Here is a 21729-nt window from a genome sequence, read left to right on the forward strand (position 1 = left end):
CAGGCCAAAGAGTGGAGCATTGGTTAAAGAAGCCATGCTCTCTCCATCTACTAATGGAGGACTCTAAGTAATAGGGCTCAGCTTCAGATATCTCCTCTATCTGCTTTCTACCAGGACCTGAGGCAGCACACACATCCAGACAGTTGTTTATGTGAATGTGTGGGTAGTCCACACCTGAGAGAGAGACAGAGGGAGGGAGGGAGAGAGGTGATAGGTAAAAAAGAGAAGAAGAGGAAGAAGAGAGGAGGAAGGAATACAGAAATCAAGTTAGACCAACTAAATCTCAAACTTGCTGTATCTCAACTTACCTGTGACTGAACCTGTGTCTACACACACAGACACTCAGAGATAAGTTGAGAGGAGATGTACAGAAGAAGTTAGACATGGATCTCTTACTTGGAGACGGAAATCTTGAAGACCACAAGAGGGACAGGTCTGGGAGCTGTGTAGAGTTCTACCAGGTGAAAGTGAGTGAAAAACCACACTACCTTATCTTACCTTATTAATGTTTTTTTTTTTTCTACCCACATGGCACACTTATTCATGTTTTGTACTAGGATATAATTCTACACTGGGCCTTGGCAATGTGGGCTCAGGCATGTGTTTGTTTTTCGATGAAGCTTGAGCAGGGGCAGGGGCAGACAGGGCTGGTCCATTTTTAGCTTAGTGGGCCTGTCTAACAAAAAATATGTGCACTAAATTAGCATTATCAGGTTAATAATGGAGGCCTCAAGGAAAAAAAGGGTCTGCGTGTTAGAAATGCCAGACGCGATTTCTGGTCCCAGTCTGCCCCCGTGAGTGAGTGAGTGACACCTGTTTATCAAGTCTTGCTCACTAGCTGTGGAATTTGTAGTTTTCCTTTTGGGTTAATATAGTTATCGTGTGAATTACATTGTACATTTCGGATAGACAGCTATGGCTATCTTCTACCTCTAAAGATTCTCAACTGAAATCTCTAAAGTGGTCAAATAATCCAAACAAATCAAATTCAATATAGAGACTTGATCAGTCATGACATCATGTCAGTCTCGATGAATATTCAGACATATCACTTTGCCATATGCTCTAATATGTGGGTTAGTGTTCCTTGTGATAATACGTTACCTTGTAATATACACTGAGTGTACAAAACATTAGGAACACCTTCTTAATATTGAGATGCACCCCTTTTGTCCTCAGAAGAGCCTCAGTTCGTTGGGGCATGGACTCTACAAGGGATGCTGGCCCATGTTGACGCCATTGCCTCCCACAGTTGTCAAGTTGGCTAGATGTCCTTTGGGTGGTGGACCATTCTTGATACAGGAAACTGTTAAGCATGAAAAACCCAGCAGTGTCTAAACTCTTGACACACTCAAACCATACCCCATTCAAAGGCACTTAAATATAATTGTCTTGCCCATTCACCACCCTCTGAATGGCACACATACACAATCCATGTCTCAACTGTCTCAAGGCTCAAAAACTCTTCTTTAACCTGCCTCCTCCCCTTCATCTACAGTGATTGAAGTGGATTTAATGGGTGATATCAATAAGGAGTCATAGCTTTCACCTGGATTCACCTGGTCAATGTCATGGAAAGAGTAGGTGTTCCTAATGTTTTTTACACTCAGTGTATATGACTATATTTATGTGACCTGTGTGACCGATCTGGCACCAGTACAGAGTCCCATGACTGTGACTGTCTTTCTGAAGGTAGTTCACAGGGTTACAGTAGAGCATCAGGTGCCTTCGTGTGAGCATGTTAGCAGCAAGTTAGGAGTGTGTGTGTGTGTGTGTGTGTGTGTGTGTGTGTGTGTGTGTGTGTGTGTGTGTGTGTGTGTGTGTGTGTGTGTGTGTGTGTGTGTGTGTGTGTGTGTGTGTGTGTGTGTGTGTGTGTGTGTGTGTGTGTGTGTGTGTGTGTGTGTGTGTGTGAGAATGTATGTGTGTCCATCACATGTGCTTGGTATAGCAGTGAGAAGAATGCGGTGGAATGCTGGTAATGAAACATGAGAGACCTATAAGGTCTGTGATTTAAAAGGATGCGGCCCAGGTTTTTGTTTGGATTAGCTATATATTGACTCCATATGAGTTATTACAGTATAGTAATGATCAGGAGAGTTTGGGGGTGTGAAGCAGGAATGTGCTATAGGCAGGGGTATTTTCCAATCATTTTGTTCTGAACAGAAGTACTCTTTTTTTTGTTATGTTCCACTGTTGCAAGATGCAGCTGAAATTTTACGGGTGGGGAGAAAGCGAGAGAGAGTTGAGGAGGAGGCTTGAAGCGCTGGGCATCTTAATATTACATACATTATCTGAGGTCCACAGAGTTATACCTTGGAGGAGCGGCTTCTATGGAAGAACTTTGAATGTCCTTTGAGCTAGCTGGCTAACAAGCTTGTGTGTGCATAGGAGCATCAGAAATAAAAACACTTCTTACCTTCTTGTAGTTAACAAATTTCAATGTGAAACAGGATTTCTAGGCCTATTGTATCCTTAACTAGCATTATCCATTCTTCTCTAGCTAATTAAAAATCTCTCTTCCTATTTTCTGAATCTGTAACGGCGTTCGTCTGTTGAAGGAGAAGCGGACCAAAATGCAGCGTGGTGGTTACTCATGTTCTTTAATGAAGAAAAGCGATACATGAAATAACTTATAAATATTACATAACAACAAACGGAACGTGAAAACCTATACAGCCTGTCTGGTGAAATAACTAACACAGAGACAGGAACAATCACCCACAAAATACACAGTGAAACCCAGGCTACCTAAATATGGTTCCCAATCAGAGACAACGAGAATCACCTGACTCTGATTGAGAACTGCCTCAGGCAGCCAAGCCTATGCTAGACACACCCCTAATCAGCCACAATCCCAATGCCTACAAAAAAAACAATACGACAACACAATAAACCCATGTCACACCCTGGCCTGAACAAATAATTAAAGAAAACACAAAATACTAAGACCAAGGCGTGACAGAATCGCGCTTGTCACGTCAGTACAGTAGCCTATGCTCCAGAGGGGGAAGGGCCAGGTAGCCTAAACACTCACACGCACAGGCAAATATTATAATCTTGCAGGCAGACACTGGAATACGTTTCTTAGTGACAGAGTGAGGGCTTTGCATAGACGCCTTGTTGCGTTTTATTGTGAGAGTATAAAAAATGCCTGGAACATAAAATAACATTATTAAGCGGTTCCCATGCTTTTAATATAATGTTTCTTTTCCAGAACAGTATGGATCACTTTCGTTTCAGGTTTCATTTCTCTTCCTTGAAAATGTTTGTTCTTTTACAATTTTTGGATCTGTTCCCTGAACCAGTTCCAACCTCTGGCTATAGGTCTTCCAAGCGTTTTACATTTAGCGTAAATATTTACTAGAGTAAATATTACTTAGAGTAAATGTAAGTGTGGATGGCACGTGTTAATGCATGTGCCTTGACTCTATAGCGTGAGCTAGTTAGGTTGGTGAGGGGGAATGTGAGTAGTTGTTGTGTACATAGAGGGAGTGATATGATCAGGTTTGTGTCCCCATCACATCCCTATTATCTCACACACACATGTGCACGCACATACTGCAAGCAGAGTGTATGGAGAGGGGGGTCCATTTGTTGCCTAATCAACAGGTGGCTAACACTGGTAAGTCTACTGTAACAAATATTTGTTCATGTATGGTCATTTTGTATCTTTACGCAGCACACCGTTTCTCAGAATCACACCTATTCCCAGAAATGTACTTAAAAGTACAGTTCTGTAGATGCTAATAACAACCCTCAAATTGATCTGTCTCTGAAAGCTGAGGCGGTCGGATCTTAGAGGTCGGGGTGGCAGTGCAAGGTATTAGACCAAATAAGAAAGATTATGTCTCAATGACCCCATGTTTTCAGGTTAGGGACGAGGGATGGAGGAATGGAGGGATAATAGAGTTTATAATGAGATGGGCTCTGACAGCCCTAGGCGCCCTTTTGGACAACAGCTTTGAGGACTCTGAGGAGAGGGAGTAGAGGGAGAGAAGGGCAAGAAGCCGAAGGGGGAGAGAAGGGCGAGAAAGGGGAGGAGCCCCCTCTACTGTTCACCTTTGGTGCAAACAGCCCCCTCCCCCCCAATTAGATGAAGGAGAATTAGCCGACCCCCCAGAATGAGCGCCTGGGTCAGGGAGGATTAAAGAGCGTGGGGGGTTTGTAAGGGGTAAAGGGGGTAGGTAGGGGTTAACAGGGTCTGTTTTGGTCAAAGACAACATGAGTCAACATGGCTACCTTTTAACGAACAAGCCACTAGAGAAATGGAGAAAGAACTAGAGTGCTCCAGGCCGTCATTCACTATCTAGTAAATTCATGATCTAGAGATCAGATTGAACAATTAGACACTGAAGTATGAGGAAGAGAGGTAGGATGTTTGTCTCTGTGGTTTGATTTCCGGAACTCGCACAGTTCTGTCTACTATATCTGTTTCTCTGGAAGTACTATTCTGCGGCCGATGTTAGTGGGATTATTTCCACATCATAGTTGGAATGTTGTGAGCCAAGCTGCTTCAAGATGGCCTATTAGATTGGCTGGTTTGAGTTGGGCTCTCTGGGTTGCTCCGCCTCCCAAGCCATCCGTGAAGCAATTAGGTCATTAGGTTGGTTGGTCCACGGTGGTTTCTGCACCAGGGAATCCTGGCTGGGAATAATGTAGTAAAAACACAATGTTTTATTTTTTTCTTATTATTCTGTTTGAAGCCTTCACCCAATCTCACTGTGTGAAACCTCAATGGAGGCATAGAAGGCTGTCCATTCACAGTGTTTGAAAAAAATATAAACAGGATAATTGGCTTTTATGTGGACTTTTGCAGAATTCAGAGCGATAGAGCAGAGAATAGAGAAATAAAGTTTTCCTTCAAGCACCCAACGAAGCAATGGAGCATCTGATTCATCCATTGGGCTATACTGTTCTATTCTGGGATGTGGCAGATGATGGATGACCGACAGGACAGCTGGAAGGAGAAAATAGAGAGAGATTTTATTGAACACAGGGACATTTTCCGGGAGGGAGGGAAAATCTTGTTTCAGAGTCTGCAGCCAGCCAGAGAGAAGAGAACAACACTAGTGGTTTCAAATTCCTTCAACGGTTTAATGATGAATGAATTTGAACCGTACTGCTGATAGTTTTATGTTTGTTTGCTTGCATGCTAAAATGAATTACTGTACAGTAATGAATATGTACATGCAGTGTGCGTTGCGTTGTATCAACATGTGTTGTGTCATGGTGTCAGTTTAATCTCTGAAAGCTAACAGATATAGGATCTTAATTTTAGCAAATGTTTCTACAGCAGGAAAATAATCCTGCAGCTACAAGAAATGTTCATTATTATGTGCATTATAATTAATGCACATTTTTGTAAGGGAAAATCAAGTCTGAAATTTCACGGTGGAAGTTACACATTTCTGAAGCCTTTTTAAAGTTCAAATACACTACAATGTTTCCCTTGCAAAGGGGTGATCAAATTAAGATCCTACATCAGTTACAGAACACAGTGTTTTGATTTGACAGATAACCCCTGTACCGTGCTATGGTTTAATATATTTTGGTTTTCGATTTCTTGTTACTCATCTGATTGACACTGTTGATAAATCCTGTGGCCAATTCTTGCACTGACAGGCAGGTTGAAAATGTACAGATATCATATATTGTTAGGGCAGAAGCACAGTCAATATCTGTCTCTGGGGAGAACTAGGGCAAAAAGCAAACCCTTGTCCTTCATCCGTCAGACACAAGATAACACACACCAAAAAGAGAGAGAATGGCATTTATTTGGTTCATTTCTCCTCTCTCATCTCCCTCTCTCTTCTGTCTTTTAATGTCTACTGAATGTTGTGAGAGGTAGGTGGTATAAATAACTTAATCAACTCCGTCCTCTGCAATGAGGTTTGTGTCTCTTGTCTCCTATATGTTCACTTTGATCTGATAGGAATTTGAGCACAGTGAAGTTTATCTACCGGCTGCATTTTCACTTTATCATCAATACACGAGAACAGAGAGCAAGATAGCGGCTTTCCACAAGTCTGGCTCATCTGTTGATAGGGAGGCAGAGAGAGACGAATGAGGGAGGGAGGGAAGAGAATATAAAGAGAAACAGAGGGGCATTCGCCTGATTATTAGAGAGATTTTTAGCAGGTGAAGGTTAGTTGTGGGATTCCATTATTTCTCCTCGGGACCAGTTTCCCTCTATGGCAACAAAATATTTCATTAAATGCTGATGTTTAGAACTTCTCCCTAGGTGTGTGTGTGTGTGTGTGTGTGTGTGTGTGTGTGTGTGTGTGTGTGTGTGTGTGTGTGTGTGTGTGTGTGTGTGTGTGTGTGTGTGTGTGTGTGTGTGTGTGTGTGTGTGTGTGTGTGTGTGTGTGTGTGTGTGTGCGTGTGCTGTGCGCGTGCGCGTGTGCGTGTGCGTGTGTGTGTGTGTGTGCGCGTGCGTGCGTGCAAGCACAAAGCGCAAGCGCAAGCATTGGTGTGGTTTTGGCATGAGGCCCACTAAGAAATACACTGAGTGTACAAAACATTAGGAATACCTGCTCTTTCCATGACATAGACTGACTGGTGAAAACTATGATCCCTTATTGATGTCATTTCTTAAATCCACTTCAATCAGTGTAGATGAAGAGGAGGAGACAGGTTAAAGAAGGATCTTTAAGCCTTGAGACAGTTGAGACATGGATTGTGAATGTGTACCATTCAGAGTGTGAATGGGCAGGACAAAAGATTTAAGTGCCTTTGAACAGGGTAGGTGCCAGGCACACCGGTTTGAGTGTGTCAAGAACTGCAAAGCTGCTGGGTTTTTCACGCTGAACAGTTTCCTGTGTGTATCAAGAATGGTCTACCACCCAAAGGACATCCAGCCAACTTGACACAACTGTGAGAAGCATTGGAGTCAACATGGGCCAGCATTCCTGTGGAACACTTTTCAACACCTTGTAGAGTTGAATTGAGGCTGCTCTGAGGGCGAAAGGGAGTGCAGTTCAATAATAACTAAGCAATAGAACTGTCCATTAGTCCCTTGTGTGACCATCATCAGAGTCCCTCTGCTCACGCCTCCCTATAATGAATCTGCAGCACCAAAGGGCACACACTCACACATTGTAAACATAAAGAAAGAGACATGTACATATTGTATTCACATTCCAAAGGTGCTCTGAGTGAATCCATCTCAAATTCCCACTCTATATTTTTTAAACTGATAAACAAAGGACACCACCACCTCATAAGTTCTTCTCTCCATTCCAAGTGAGCAGACACACTGTCTGCCCAGTAGATGTAGCAGAAGCTCCTTTTCTGGAGCCAAACCTTCAATCCATCATTCAAGAGCATTACTAACCTTTGACCCTACTGATACTTACTGATTACAGTGCTTGCCGCTAGGGCACAGTGCACAGTGAAAATAACGTCTACAATGGCAGACGCAAGTCTTTAGATTTTTTTCTCAATCAAAACACTGTTGAGGTGCGAATCACAAAGATGTCATGTTTCGACTGTCGCTTGAGAAAACCATGACATAAGCCACTCTTCTCCCTCCACAAACTCTTGTCTGTTTCAAACACTCAAGTACATCACGTTTTTGAACCTCTGTCCTCTCTTTGTAAACTCATGGACTTTGTAAATGCATTGACCCACGTACTATTCTCAGCCTACTGTTAATTTGTGTCCGATCGGCTTGATTCGATCTTATGTAGCAAAATTTGACAACATGTTTTTACATTGGATATCATACCCTACAATTGAGGAACAGTGGGAAAGTAATTCTGCTTTGAAAGTTGATTCACTTGTAACCCCACTTTTAAGAAAATGTTCCTTGAATGTTTTGGTACACCTACTGGAGACCTCTTCTTTGGCTATACTCATTCAGAATCGTTCACACCCTCTTAAGCCTTAGCTCCACACATCTCTTTAAGGATTCACATGTGAGGCCATTTGCTATACAGAGTGAGAGGTAGTGTACTAAACAACCAAAGAGTTCAAGACTAAAGGCTGGTTTATACTACGTCTATCGACATGTCTGTAGACCGTTGTCGCAGTGGCATAAACATTCTATTGTCGTCCGACATCAAACTTGTTATTGTCTTTATGAAACAGTATAAACACAAAAACGCATGACATCAGCAGCCTGGTGGTCTAAAATAGTGCAACTGGTGTATTTTAACACCAATAAACCCAACCGTTTAAAAATGAATTTAGTATATGTCAATCTAGCAAACCAGGCAACTTAAAGCAACTTTCTAAACAATGTTTTTGTTATTTTCTATATTGTTAGCTTGCTAGCTACAGTGCCTTGCGAAAGTATTCGGCCCCCTTGAACTTTGCGACCTTTTGCCACATTTCAGGCTTCAAACATAAAGATATACAACTGTATTTTTTTGTGAAGAATCAACAACAAGTGGGACACAATCATGAAGTGGAACGACATTTATTGGATATTTCAAACTTTTTTAACAAATCAAAAATGGAAAAATTGGACGTGCAAAATTATTCAGCCCCTTTACTTTCAGTGCAGCAAACTCTCTCCAGAAGTTCAGTGAAGATCTCTGAATGATCCAATGTTGACCTAAATGACTAAAGATGATAAATACAATCCACCTGTGTGTAATCAAGTCTCCGTATAAATGCACCTGCACTGTGATAGTCTCAGAGGTCTGTTAAAAGCGCAGAGAGCATCATCAAGAACAAGGAACACACCAGGCAGGTCCGAAATACTGTTGTGAAAAAGTTTAAAGCCGGATTTGGATACAAAAAGATTTCCCAAGCTTTAAACATCCCAAGGAGCACTGTGCAAGCGATAATATTGAAATGGAAGGAGTATCATACCACTGCAAATCTACCAAGACCTGGCCGTCCCTCTAAACTTTCAGCTCATACAAGGAGAAGACTGATCAGAGATGCAGCCAAGAGGCCCATGATCACTCTGGATGAACTGCAGAGATCTACAGCTGAGGTGGGAGACTCTGTCCATAGGACAACAATCAGTCGTATATTGCACAAATCTGGCCTTTATGGAAGAGTGGCAAGAAGAAAGCCATTTCTTAAAGATATCCATAAAAAGTGTCGTTTAAAGTTTGCCACAAGCCACCTGGGAGACACACCAAACATGTGGAAGAAGGTGCTCTGGTCAGATGAAACCAAAATTGAACTTTTTGGCAACAATGCAAAACGTTATGTTTGGCGTAAAAGCAACACAGCTCATCACCCTGAACACACCATCCCCACTGTCAAACATGGTGGAGGCACCATCATGGTTTGGGCCTGCTTTTCTTCAGCAGGGACAGGGAAGATGGTTAAAATTGTTGGGAAGATGGATGGAGCCAAATACAGGACCATTCTGGAAGAAAACCTGATGGAGTCTGCAAAAGACCCGAGACTGGGACGGAGATTTGTCTTCCAACAAGACAATGATCCAAAACATAAAGCAAAATCTACAATGGAATGGTTCAAAAATAAACATATCCAGGTGTTAGAATGGCCAAGTCAAAGTCCAGACCTGAATCTAATCGAGAATCTGTGGAAAGAACTGAAAACTGCTGTTCACAAATGCTCTCCATCCAACCTCACTGAGCTCGAGCTGTTTTGCAAGGAGGAATGGGAAAAAATTTCAGTCTCTCGATGTGCAAAACTGATAGAGACATACTCCAAGCGACTTACAGCTGTAATCGCAGCAAAAGGTGGCGCTACAAAGTATTAACTGAATAATTTTGCACGCCCAATTTTTCAGTTTTTGATTTGTTAAAAAAGTTTGAAATATCCAATAAATGTCGTTCCACTTCATGATTGTGTCCCACTTGTTGTTGATTCTTCACAAAAAATACAGTTTTATATCTTTATGTTTGAAGCCTGAAATGTGGCAAAAGGTCGCAAAGTTCAAGGGGGCCGAAAACTTTCGCAAGGCACTGTAGTTCAAATAATGACCATATCATATAGCTAGTCATGAACAAGACGGCCCGGCCCGCGCACTCTTTAAGCTTCCATCGCCGAGGGAACCGGGATGCCTCAGCCAGCTCGTCGGACTTCCACACCATAGCTCGCTCGGGGTTCTTCTTGCCCCGGTGGGCTCGTCAGGCGCCCACCCCACGTCATGCTTCAGCAGGCCATCAGGCTCCCATGCCTCAGTCATATCGTCAGGCTCCCACTCCTCAGCTGGATCGTCAGGCTCCCACGCTTGAGCTGGCTCGCCAGGCTCCCACGCCTCTGCCATTTTCGTCGGGCTTCTACGCCCCAGCTGGTTTGTCCAGCACCCATGCCTCGGCCGGTCCGTCAGGCTCGCACAGGGGGGACGCCAGGTGGTGCCCCTAGAGGGGGTGTACAGCACATCATTGGACTCACTGGACTCCTTTAATTTGTTGTTTGCCTTCCCTATTTCTGTCTGCTTCCCTGTGTTTTCCCTGTATCAGCATTGTTGTCGTTTCCATTTCCCCTGTCCAGACGCTGCCCGTATTCTGCTGCTGTTCTGTTTTGTTATTCATTAAATGTTCACTCCCTGTACCTGCGTCTTGTCCCCGGTGTCTGTCCTTACTGAGACAAGTGTTTTATGCAACAGCCTTCTTCTATGTGTTCTCTTTTTGACTCCCTCTGAATGATTTGCAACAAATGCTCACATTTTCTCCATCTCTTTTGCTATCATACTCTTCTTGCACCGGGCATTCCACTGATATCAAAACTCAGTCCTCCAGAAAGTGGAGAGCATTAACAAACCTTGTGTAGTTATTTGTGATATCTTTCAAAATAGCCACGTTAGAAAGGATTACCTTTCCATACTGAGCAGCTAATGTTATAGACAGAAGCGTGGTACATGGCAGACCAATCCGAACTCATCTCTCGGGATGTCCAGCCCATCCATTATCTCAGCCAATCATGGATAGTGGGAAGGTTCCTGTCTTTAATGTGGCTAAACCAACTAGGCTCATCATTTAACCATTGTATTGTTATTTACAGGTGGCATACAAACAGAGTTTTATTTTTTTAAGTACTTGAGTACTTGCTTCTGCGATTTCTAAATTCATGGAGTATGTTTCTAATCCAAAATGATACTTTTGTTATATGTTTGCTAGCTCAGCTGGTTAGCTAGCTCCATCTCATTTGACCACCAATCATTGCTAAGGCTAGCTAGCTAGCCACTTAATATAACTTGTTTTCTCAAAATGAATGTTAGCTAGCTAATTTAGAAATGTTATGAATACAACTGCCATCTGCTGTCAACATCAGGATACTAGTTAGCTCCAAAAGTGGTTATAGCATAGACTGCATGCTGACAGTGAATTCAGAGACATTCGGTGTTTAGCTACACTACAAACATCGGCTTACCAGGTTCCAGGGGTGCAATTGTAATGATAGTCCTCCACAACATACCCAAGAGTTTCCTGATTAGCAAGGGGTCATCTGTGTTTAATTTCAGTTTGTATTATAAACACAGTTTGAGATCCTTGTGAGGGCATTTCGCCAGTGGTTGAATGGGGAATTGGTCCCCCTGGGAAAATGTTGTACAATGTTGCAACAGTAACCAAGGGGGGCAGGGCTTAGTGAAGGGTTAATTGGGTGGTGTCTCTATAATTAGAGGATAAGCATGTTTAGACATATTCAGTTCTGTAAGTTATAAACAGTCTACAAATATTGCTGAGGAACTGAGAGGATCCTCTGTCCAAGTGTGTGTGTATGTACTGTATGTTTGCGTGTGTGCGTGCATGTGTTTGTGTGTGCGTTTGTTTTGTGCGTGCATGCATAATTACATTGGAGAGGGTTGGTTCTGGGATTGAAAATGGAAAAACTTCAACACTGTAATTCTGCATCCAAGTTTATTTCTGTCCCTGCACAGTGAATGGGCAAGGCTAGCTTTGCACTCTCTTTAAAACACACACACACCATGCCTTTTAATATCAACCAAACCACGCCTTCCCTCTCCTCTTGCTGGTTAACAAACCCACAACGGAACGGAATCCCGTAAAATTACAAATCTTCAGAGCCGCTCCCTCACAATTGAACATGATTCTTTCTGTTCCTGTCCTGTACATAGAACCATGTGTCCTGCTGTATGTATTCCTCTAACAGGGATTTCACAGCAGAGTTATGCACCGTGCCAAAACATGTCCTAAATATATGTTTTTGAAGGATGTTGTTTCTGTACATATACAGTGGGGAGAACAAGTATTTGATACACTGCCAATTTCTCAGGTTTTCCTACTTACAAAGCATGTAGAGGTCTGTAATTTTTTATAATAGGTACACTTCAACTGTGAGAGACGGAATCTAAAACAAAAATCCAGAAAATCACATTGTATGATTTTTAAGTAATTAATTTGCATTTTATTGCATGACATAAGTATTTGATCACCTACCAACCAGTAAGAATTCCGGCTCCCACAGACCTGTTAGTTTTTCTTTAAGAATCCCTCCTGTTCATCCACTCATTACCTGTATTAACTGCACCTGTTTGAACTCGTTACCTGTATAAAAGACACCTGTCCACACACTCAATCAAACAGACTCCAACCTCTCCAAAATGGCCAAGACCAGAGAGCTGTTTAAGGACATCAGGGATAAAATTGTAGACCTGCACAAGGCTGGGATGGGCTACAGGACAATAGGCAAGCAGCTTGGTGAGAAGGCAACAACTGTTGGCGCAATTATTAGAAAATGGAAGAAGTTAAAGATTTTTTTACCTTTATTTTACTAGGCAAGTCAGTTAAGAACAAATTCTTATTTTCAATGACAGCCTAGGAACAGTGGGTTAACTGCCTGTTCAGGGGCAGAATGACAGATTTTGTACCTTGTCAGCTCAGGGATTTGAACTTGCAAGCTTTCGGTTACTAGTCCAATGCTCTAACCACTAGGCTACCCTGGATGACAGTCAGTCATCCTCGGTCTGGGGCTCCATGTAAGATATCACCTCGTGGGGCATCAATGATCATGAGGAAGGTGAGGGATCAGCCCAGAACTACACGGCAGGACCTGGTCAATGACCTGAAGAGAGCTGGGACCACAGTCTCAAAGAAAACCATTAGTAACACACTACGCCGTCATGGATTAAAATCCTGCAGCGCACGCAAGGTCCCCCTGCTGAAGTCAGCGCATGTCCAGGCCCGTCTGAAGTTTGCCAATTACCATCTGGATGATCCAGAGGTGGTCTGATGAGACAAAAATATAGCTTTTTGGTCTAAACTCCACTCGCTGTGTTTGGAAGAAGAAGAAGGATGAGTACAACCCCAAGAACACCATCCCAACCGTGAAGCATGGAGGTGGAAACATCATTCTGTAAATGTAAATGAGAACTTGTTCTCAACTTGCCTACCTGGTTAAATAAAGGTGAAATAAGAAATAAATAAATAAAATAAATTCTTTGGGGATGCTTTTCTGCAAAGGGGAAAGGTTGACTGCACCGTATTGAGGGGAGGATGGATGGGGCCATGTATTGCGAGATCTTGGCCAACAACCTCCTTCCCACAGTAAGAGCATTGAAGATGGGTCGTGGCTGGGTCTTCCAGCATGACAACGACCCGAAACACACAGCCATGGCAACTAAGAAGTGGCTCCGTAAGAAGCATCTCAAGGTCCTGGAGTGGGCTAGCCAATCTCCAGACATGAACCCAATAGAAAATCTTTGGAGGGAGCTGAAAGTCGGTATTGCCCAGCGACAGCCCTGAAACCTGAAGGATCTGGAGAAGGTCTGTATGGAGGAGTGGGCCAAAATCCCTGCTGCAGTGTGTGCAAACCTGGTCAAGAACTACAGGAAATGTATGATCTCTGTAATTGCAAACAAAGGTTTCTGTACCAAATATTAAGTTCTGCTTTTCTGATGTATCAAATACTAATGTCATGCAATAAAATGCAAATTAATTACTTAAAAATCATACAATGTGATTTTCTGGATTATACAGACCTCTACAGGCTTTATAAGTAGGGAAAACCTGCAAAATCGGCAGTGTATCAAATACTTGTTCTCCCCACTGTAAGTCAGTTCCGTTCACATAACTCTCACACAAGTTCACTTGCTGAGATGATGTCATTTTGTAACACAACCTCAACCATTTGCAACAGGATTTTTGACCCCTCTGAACCTTCCTCTAACAGGTCACATGACTTCTGTGTCCTGGGGTGCGTTCAGTTTGCTTCAACGTTTGTGCTATGTCTGGTGACGGTTTGTACTGAACGAATGGTGCGCACTGTTCTTTAACAGCCTTTGAGGTGTGTTTATTCCTGTTTGGTGGGTGTGGTGTATGTAGCCTGATCAAGATGGGTATGACCATTGTAAATAATTGGAAAAAGTCATGCTGCCCACCATATGGTAACTGCGTTTTGGGCCACCAAAATCATGTTTTTCAACTGGTCGTTCAGTACACTACCATTTCCATTCAATTCAACGTTGCACCAAGTTCTGTTGTACTGAATGCAACCCTGTACTTGCCGGATGCCAAAAATGATGGAAGCATTCGGCCAACCACTCATCCTAATGACCACCTCACCAAACCTTCCACCATCTGTCCTCTGGATGAAGTCAGTGGTGACCTTCATCTAATGATTCTGACCCCTTCTGGAATGCAGGGCTTGACCCTTGACCCTTAACCCCTGAGAGGACGATAAGAGGTCCCTGGCGCTGATAGCAGCTCAAACACACACATACACAGCGCGGCTCTCACAGTGTAAACATTAGCGCTGACTAACAAAGCCATTGCCAGTGATAAACCAGCCTGCCACACATAAACACTTTCCTCCACTATCCTCCTTCTTTTAAACGGTCAACATTAGCCTGCCTTTGTTGGCTACTTGCTGGACTGTCCTGACAGAGAGCAAGTGTGGTCATGCATAACTGGCTGGATGAAAACCTTTGCAGTTGCTCTGCTGTCAGTGACATGCCAGGACAGATATGTAGGGCGACAGGGATATCAGAGACTGCAACGTTCTCTGCTTTACGGAGACATGGCTTACTGGGAAAACGCTATCCAGGGCGGTACAGCCAACGGGTTTCTCCACGCATCGCGCCGACAGAAACAAACATCTCTCTGGTAAGAAGAGTGGAGGGGGCGTATGCCTCATGACTAACGGGACATGGTGTGATGAAGGAAACATACAGGAACTCAAATCCTTCTGTTCACCTGATTTAGAATTCCTCACAATCAAATGTAGACCGCATTATCTTCCAAGAGAATTCTCTTCGATTATAATCACAGCCGTATATATCCCCCCCCAAGCAGACACATCGATGGCTCTGAACGAACTTTATTTAACTCTTTGCAAACTGGAAAACATTTATCCGGAGGCTGCATTCATTGTAGCTGGGGATTTTAACAAAGCCAATCTGAAAACAAGACTCCCTAAATTTTATCAGCATATCGATTGCGCAACCAGGGGTGGTAAAACCTTGGATCACTGTTACTCTAACTTCCGCGACGCATATAAGGCCCTGCCCCGCCCCCTTTCGGAAAAGCTGACCACGACTCCATTTTGCTGATCCCTGCCTACAGGCAGAAATTAAAACAAGAGGCTCCCACGCTGAGGTCTGTCCAACGCTGGTCAGACCAAGCTGACTCTACACTCCAAGACTGCTTCCATCACGTGGACTGGGACATGTTTCGTATTGCGTCAGATGGGAATATTGACGAATACGCTGATTCGGTGTGCGAGTTCATTAGAACGTGCGTCGAAGATGTCGTTCCCATAGCAACGATAAAAACATTCCCTAACCAGAAACCGTGGATTGATGGCAGCATTCGCGTGAAACTGAAAGCGCGAACCACTGCTTTTAATCAGGGCAAGGTGTCTGGCAACATGACTGAATACAAACAGTGCAGCTATTCCCTCCGTAAGGCTATCAAACAAGCTAAGCGTCAGTACAGAGACAAAGTGGAATCTCAATTCAATGGCTCAGACACAAGAGGCATGTGGCAGGGTCTACAGTCAATCACGGACTACAAGATGAAATCCAGCCCAGTCACGGACCAGGATGTCTTGCTCCCAGGCAGACTAAATAACTTTTTGCCCGCTTTGAGGACAATACAGTGCCACTGACACGGCCTGCAACGGAAACATGCAGTCTCTCCTTCACTGCAGCCGAGGTGATTAAGACATTTAAACGTGTTAACCCTCGCAAGGCTGCAGGCCCAGACGGCATCCCCAGCCGCGCCCTCCGAGCATGCGCAGACCAGCTGGCCGGTGTGTTTACGGACATATTCAATCAATCCCTATACCAGTCTGCTGTTCCCACATGCTTCAAGAGGGCCACCATTGTTCCTGTTCCCAAGAAAGCTAAGGTAACTGAGCTAAACGACTACCGCCCGTAGCACTCACTTCCGTCATCATGAAGTGCTTTGAGAGACTAGTCAAGGACCATATCACCTCCACCCTACCTGACACCCTAGACCCACTCCAATTTGCTTACCGCCCAAATAGGTCCACAGACGATGCAATCTCAACCACACTGCACACTGCCCTAACCCACCTGGACAAGAGGAATACCTATGTGAGAATGCTGTTCATCGACTACAGCTCGGCATTCAACACCATAGTACCCTCCAAGCTCGTCATCAAGCTCGAGACCCTGGGTCTCGACCCCGCCCTGTGCAACTGGGTACTGGACTTCCTGACGGGCCGCCCCCAGGTGGTGAGGGTAGGCAACAACATCTCCTCCCCGCTGATCCTCAACACGGGGGCCCCACAAGGGTGCGTTCTGAGCCCTCTCCTGTACTCCCTGTTCACCCACGACTGCGTGGCCACGCACGCCTCCAACTCAATCATCAAGTTTGCGGACGACACAACAGTGGTAGGCTTGATTACCAACAACGACGAGACGGCCTACAGGGAGGAGGTGAGGGCCCTTGGAGTGTGGTGTCAGGAAAATAACCTCACACTCAACGTCAACAAAACTAAGGAGATGATTGTGGACTTCAGGAAACAGCAGAGGGAACACCCCCTATCCACATCGATGGAACAGTAGTGGAGAGGGTAGCTAGTTTTAAGTTCCTCGGCATACACATCACAGACAAACTGAATTGGTCCACTCACACTGACAGCGTCGTGAAGAAGGTGCAGCAGCGCCTATTCAACCTCAGGAGGCTGAAGAAATTCGGCTTGTCACCAAAAGCACTCACAAACTTCTACAGATGCACAATCGAGAGCATCCTGGCGGGCTGTATCACCGCCTGGTACGGCAACTGCTCCGCCCTCAACCGTAAGGCTCTCCAGAGGGTAGTGAGGACTGCACAACGCATCACCGGGGGCAAACTACCTGCCCTCCAGGACACCTACACCACCCGTTGTTACAGGAAGGCCATAAAGATCATCAAGGACATCAACCACCCGAACCACTGCCTGTTCACCCCGCTATCATCCAGAAGGCGAGGTCAGTACAGGTGCATCAAAGCTGGGACCGAGAGACTGAAAAACAGCTTCTATCTCAAGGCCATCAGACTGTTAAATAGCCACCACTAACATTGAGTGGCTGCTGCCAACACACTGTCATTGACACTGACCCAACTCCAGCCATTTTAATAATGGGAATTGATGGGAAATGATGTAAATATATCACTAGCCACTTTAAACAATGCTACCTTATATAATGTTACTTACCCTACATTATTCATCTCATATACATATGTATATACTGTACTCTACAACATCGACTGCATCCTTATGTAACACATGTATCACTAGCCACTTTAACTATGCCACTTTGTTTACTTTGTCTACACACTCATCTCATATGTATATACTGTACTCGATACCATCTACTGTATGCTGCTCTGTACCATCACTCATTCATATATCCTTATGTACATATTCCTTATCCCCTTACACTGTGTATAAGACTGTAGTTTTGGAATTGTTAGTTAGATTACTTGTTGGTTATCACTGCATTGTCGGAACTAGAAGCACAAGCATTTCGCTACACTCGCATTAACATCTGCTAACCATGTGTATGTGACAAATAAAATTAGATTTGATTTGATTTGATATGTAGCAATAGCAATTTAGAGGGCCTTTCCTGAACTTTCCAGTGCATCCCAACCCATTTACTTACTACCCTGCTCAACCCTAAAAATGTCCCAAAACCAATTATTCCATTACCTCATGAATTGGTTAATTCCACTCTGTGGCTCAAAGGCTTCTCTCTTACAGTAAACATAGGACCCTCAGGCTCACATTTAGTCAACTAAATCATCACATGCACAATGGGTCCTGGGTCTTATGAACATATCCCCTGTTCAGCTCATCCATCTCCTCTCTAACACCAGTTTGAGCCCTCTGTGAAACCAAAACCATTCCACCCCTAGGGGACAACTTAAACCGGTCCTCTCTGGTCACTCATGTACACACACACACATACATCAATGCTCTCTACTAACAAGTCAGCAATTAGGGTAGTCAGCTCTCTGGGTAGTTTAGTTAATCAGATTAGCTGGGGGAGGGGTGTGGGTGTGTGTCCACAGGAGAGCAGATGTGAAAGGCAGACAGGCTAAGACCGTCTGACTGTCCCTGGGTTTCTTACTGTCTGTCACTCTATCCATCTGTCTAATACTGTCAGTCAGACTGTCTGCCCATGTCCCTCTATCTGTCCGTCTCTCTGTAGGTCTCTCTATAGTTATATATGTCTGTCTATAAGAGGCTAACCCATGGTAACCCATAGTTGTCTCTTTGTGTATCTCTGCCACCTCTATGGTCACTTCAATCACAAACCCTGTCTTTCAATTCTCAATTTCACTCTCCGTCTGTCTATACAACTCTCTCTTCCAAATCTCCCATGACTAATGTTTTGAGAAGCCTAAAGAGACCAAGAGAGGCGTAGCGACTGTTGCAGAATAATGTTGAAATTTCTGCCTTTTATTTTCTTCCCGGTGTTTGTCACTGGGGATTCAGACTAGGAATCATTAAGGGAAACATTTCCTAATTTTTGGGACTGAGACAGGGAGTAAGAGCTTCCCAGAGTGGAAGATTCCCATTCCCAAAGTGGATGCTGTCTGTCTGTCGGACCCCAGCAAACTGTTTTCATGTGATTCCTGAGCTAGAGCTGTTACCACCTCAATTAGTGCTTATTTTCAGGTTAGGAACCCAGCGGCGCTAGGACCTCCTTCAGCTCAGGCTGTAGAGGCACATTTACACATGGGGTGTATTCATTAAGTCTTGCAATGGAAATCGTTTACCGTTTAAGAACTAAACGAAAGAGCCAAAGGGACGTATCTGAATTTGTCCAATTGAACTCTCGTTTTAGTTTCAAAACGTTTTCCGTTTGAAGTAAACTGTTTCTGTTGCAAAACGTTTTGCAACTGAATCGATTAAATGAATGCACCCCTGGGTTTGAGCAGAGACAACTACTGCGCTTCAAACCGAATGTTGACAGGGACGAGAGCGGATTGTCAATAAGTGCGTTCTGTGAGCTGTCAGTAAAGAACTCAGTCCAGGTTTATTTAACGCGTTTTGTTTCTTTTTTTATCCATTCTATTGGCGTGAATGGGGTATTTCCCACCGGTTTGTCTTCTTCGTTTGGTCCTGTCGCTGGATAATTGTGGATGCAATGGGAATAGGAATACGTGCGCTGTGGTCTGAGGCAGCAGGCAGCAGACTCGGTGTCGATCTACTGTAGTAGCCTTGATGGAAACCATGTCTCCCCAGCAGGGAACTATCGGACAGAATAGGTCTGGCTCTTTGACAGGGAAAAGCAAGTTCTGTGCGCTACCAGACAGCAAAAAGGTAACTAGAGAATTGTGGATTTTTAAATTTGCATTATAACGTATTATTGTGCCATTATGTAGTGGGGGGATAGTATTGGTTTTCTTTTGGGTTTGTCATTGGGTTTTCTACTTGCTCTATATCGTCTATCGCCAGGTAGCATGCCATGCAGTTGTATTGTTGGCTAAGTATAGGCTAAATGGGAATTTATATGATAATTTGGCTTCCAGCCTAATTGAGGTTGTGTGCATTATTCACAGATGCTATTGAGCGTTACTGGTCATACTTGAAGCTGAGGGTATGTTATCATCTACATTTCCAGCTTGTTCAGTCTGGGTCTTCTCTTTGTGCCACTTGATTTGAGGGATGGATTCCTGCGCTTTAACCTTTAATATTATTTCATACTTACTAGTGTTTTTTTTGTGTGTATTTCATAATATCAGACAGCTGCTGGATAATTATATTATGGTTACTAATGCGTTCTAAGAAGAAAAAAAGTTATTCAGTTATTCAGTTTGTGGAAATGCATGTGTAAAATTACGCCTTGCCACCTACTGCATATACCTAGATAAAAAATATTAAGATAGCATATTCGGCAGAATGTTTCACATCCATTTAAAAAATATATCTATTCGCGTGAGTCTCCTACTCAAAGTTTGATGAGATACATATTGGTAATGTTTAAAATATGGAAGCAAATGAACTATGAAAGCAAATAAACTACGCAACATGCTGATAATCTGCTCTCAGATCACAAGTCACCAGACAGACAACAGTCACGCTGTGCTTGAGCGGCTACAGTACGTGCGCACTGGGAGTCAATGGATTTACCTACTGTCTGGCCCATCCTTCGCCCCACTCAGCATACAATCCCATTTAGTTTTGTTAATGTTAATTTGCATAAATCATTCACGTAATTCATGAAATAGATATTGCTTTAGACTTGCAACATAGCTTCAGTTTCAGTGCAAATATCACGATGTTCAACACATCTACTCAGCGGCGTTGTATGTACACTTATTTCCCTACAATCCTAACACATATGTGTAGTATAGTATGCTATGTCAATAAACGCGTTGCCTTACTATTGCTGATAATACATTCCGAGCCAACAACAATTAATTAATGAAATTAAGTTATAGTTAACAGCGCCTCCATTCTACTCCTGTTTGGAATATGTAACTGCACTTTGAAGGTATGAGGTCAGTGGTAAGCTTGCCTTTACAATAGTTTTACTGGAGTGCAAAGAAGCAAGTCGTTGAGCTAATTGGAAGTGGTCTTTGAAAGTCACATCCCACTGGGCACAGAAGTGAATTCAATGTCTATTCCACGTTGGTTCAATATAATTGCATTGAAATGACTTGGAAACAATGTTGATTTAAACAGTGTGTGCCCAGTGGGATGATTGACACACTCAATATACATTTTTTGTCATATACAAATATCAATCTCTAGTTCGGGGGCTGGAACATAAATTACCACATTTGGTACTTGGCCACCAGTTGGGGAACCCTGCTCTAGTACAGGACATTTTCAATTTGTAGTATATTTGAGGTTTAAAAAGGCTTCGGAAGTTGGTAATTTCCACTTGGAAAAAATGTGTCAATCCCAACAAAAATCGGCATTAATTATAATCCACATGATAATTCACATTTCCTGTTGCTGTAGGATTATTTTACTGCTGTAGCAAACTGCCTCGAATTAAGATCCTACATCTGTAGTCGGAAGAATCAAGTCAAACTGTTCTCTGATAACAAATATTTTTATGAGGGAAGTTCTCAGTTTATCCCTAATGCCCTCTAATGCGTGCAACCAATGAAAAAAGGATCCTTTGGAAAGTTCCATACAGCTTGTCCTCATGATTGAGTTAATATATATATTATGATTGAGTTCACTTGGTGAATCAATCAAATATTATGATCCACGAATGCTGATGGCTTTATTGATATCGATTCATTGAGGTTAGCCACTGCATTGCAATGGCATCGTCTAAGAATTGTAAAACCAACCGCTAAGCTGCAGCTCTTCATGTAGCATCATGTAACATGTTGTGCAATGTTATAATATGGTTGCCAG

General features: G+C 43.3%; 1 protein-coding gene across 4 annotated transcripts in view; it reads left to right on the forward strand.

The window, feature by feature from the left end:
* The first annotated feature begins 214 nt into the window (after positions 1–214).
* LOC124044114 (rho GTPase-activating protein 20-like) overlaps positions 215–21729 on the forward strand; it is a 62597-nt gene continuing 41082 nt past the window's right edge. For 3 of the 4 annotated variants that reach the window (XM_046363574.1, XM_046363577.1, XM_046363575.1), the window contains exon 1: positions 19314–19674. In XM_046363574.1, the coding sequence (XP_046219530.1) occupies positions 19576–19674 (99 nt within the window). In that variant the 5' untranslated portion in view covers positions 19314–19575. Of the gene's footprint in view, positions 468–19313; positions 19675–21729 lie in introns of those variants that run through there. The other variant, XM_046363576.1, reaches the window with a different exon arrangement.

Source organism: Oncorhynchus gorbuscha, linkage group LG09, assembly GCF_021184085.1.
Source record: "Oncorhynchus gorbuscha isolate QuinsamMale2020 ecotype Even-year linkage group LG09, OgorEven_v1.0, whole genome shotgun sequence".
NCBI classification, from domain to species: Eukaryota; Metazoa; Chordata; class Actinopteri; order Salmoniformes; family Salmonidae; genus Oncorhynchus; species Oncorhynchus gorbuscha.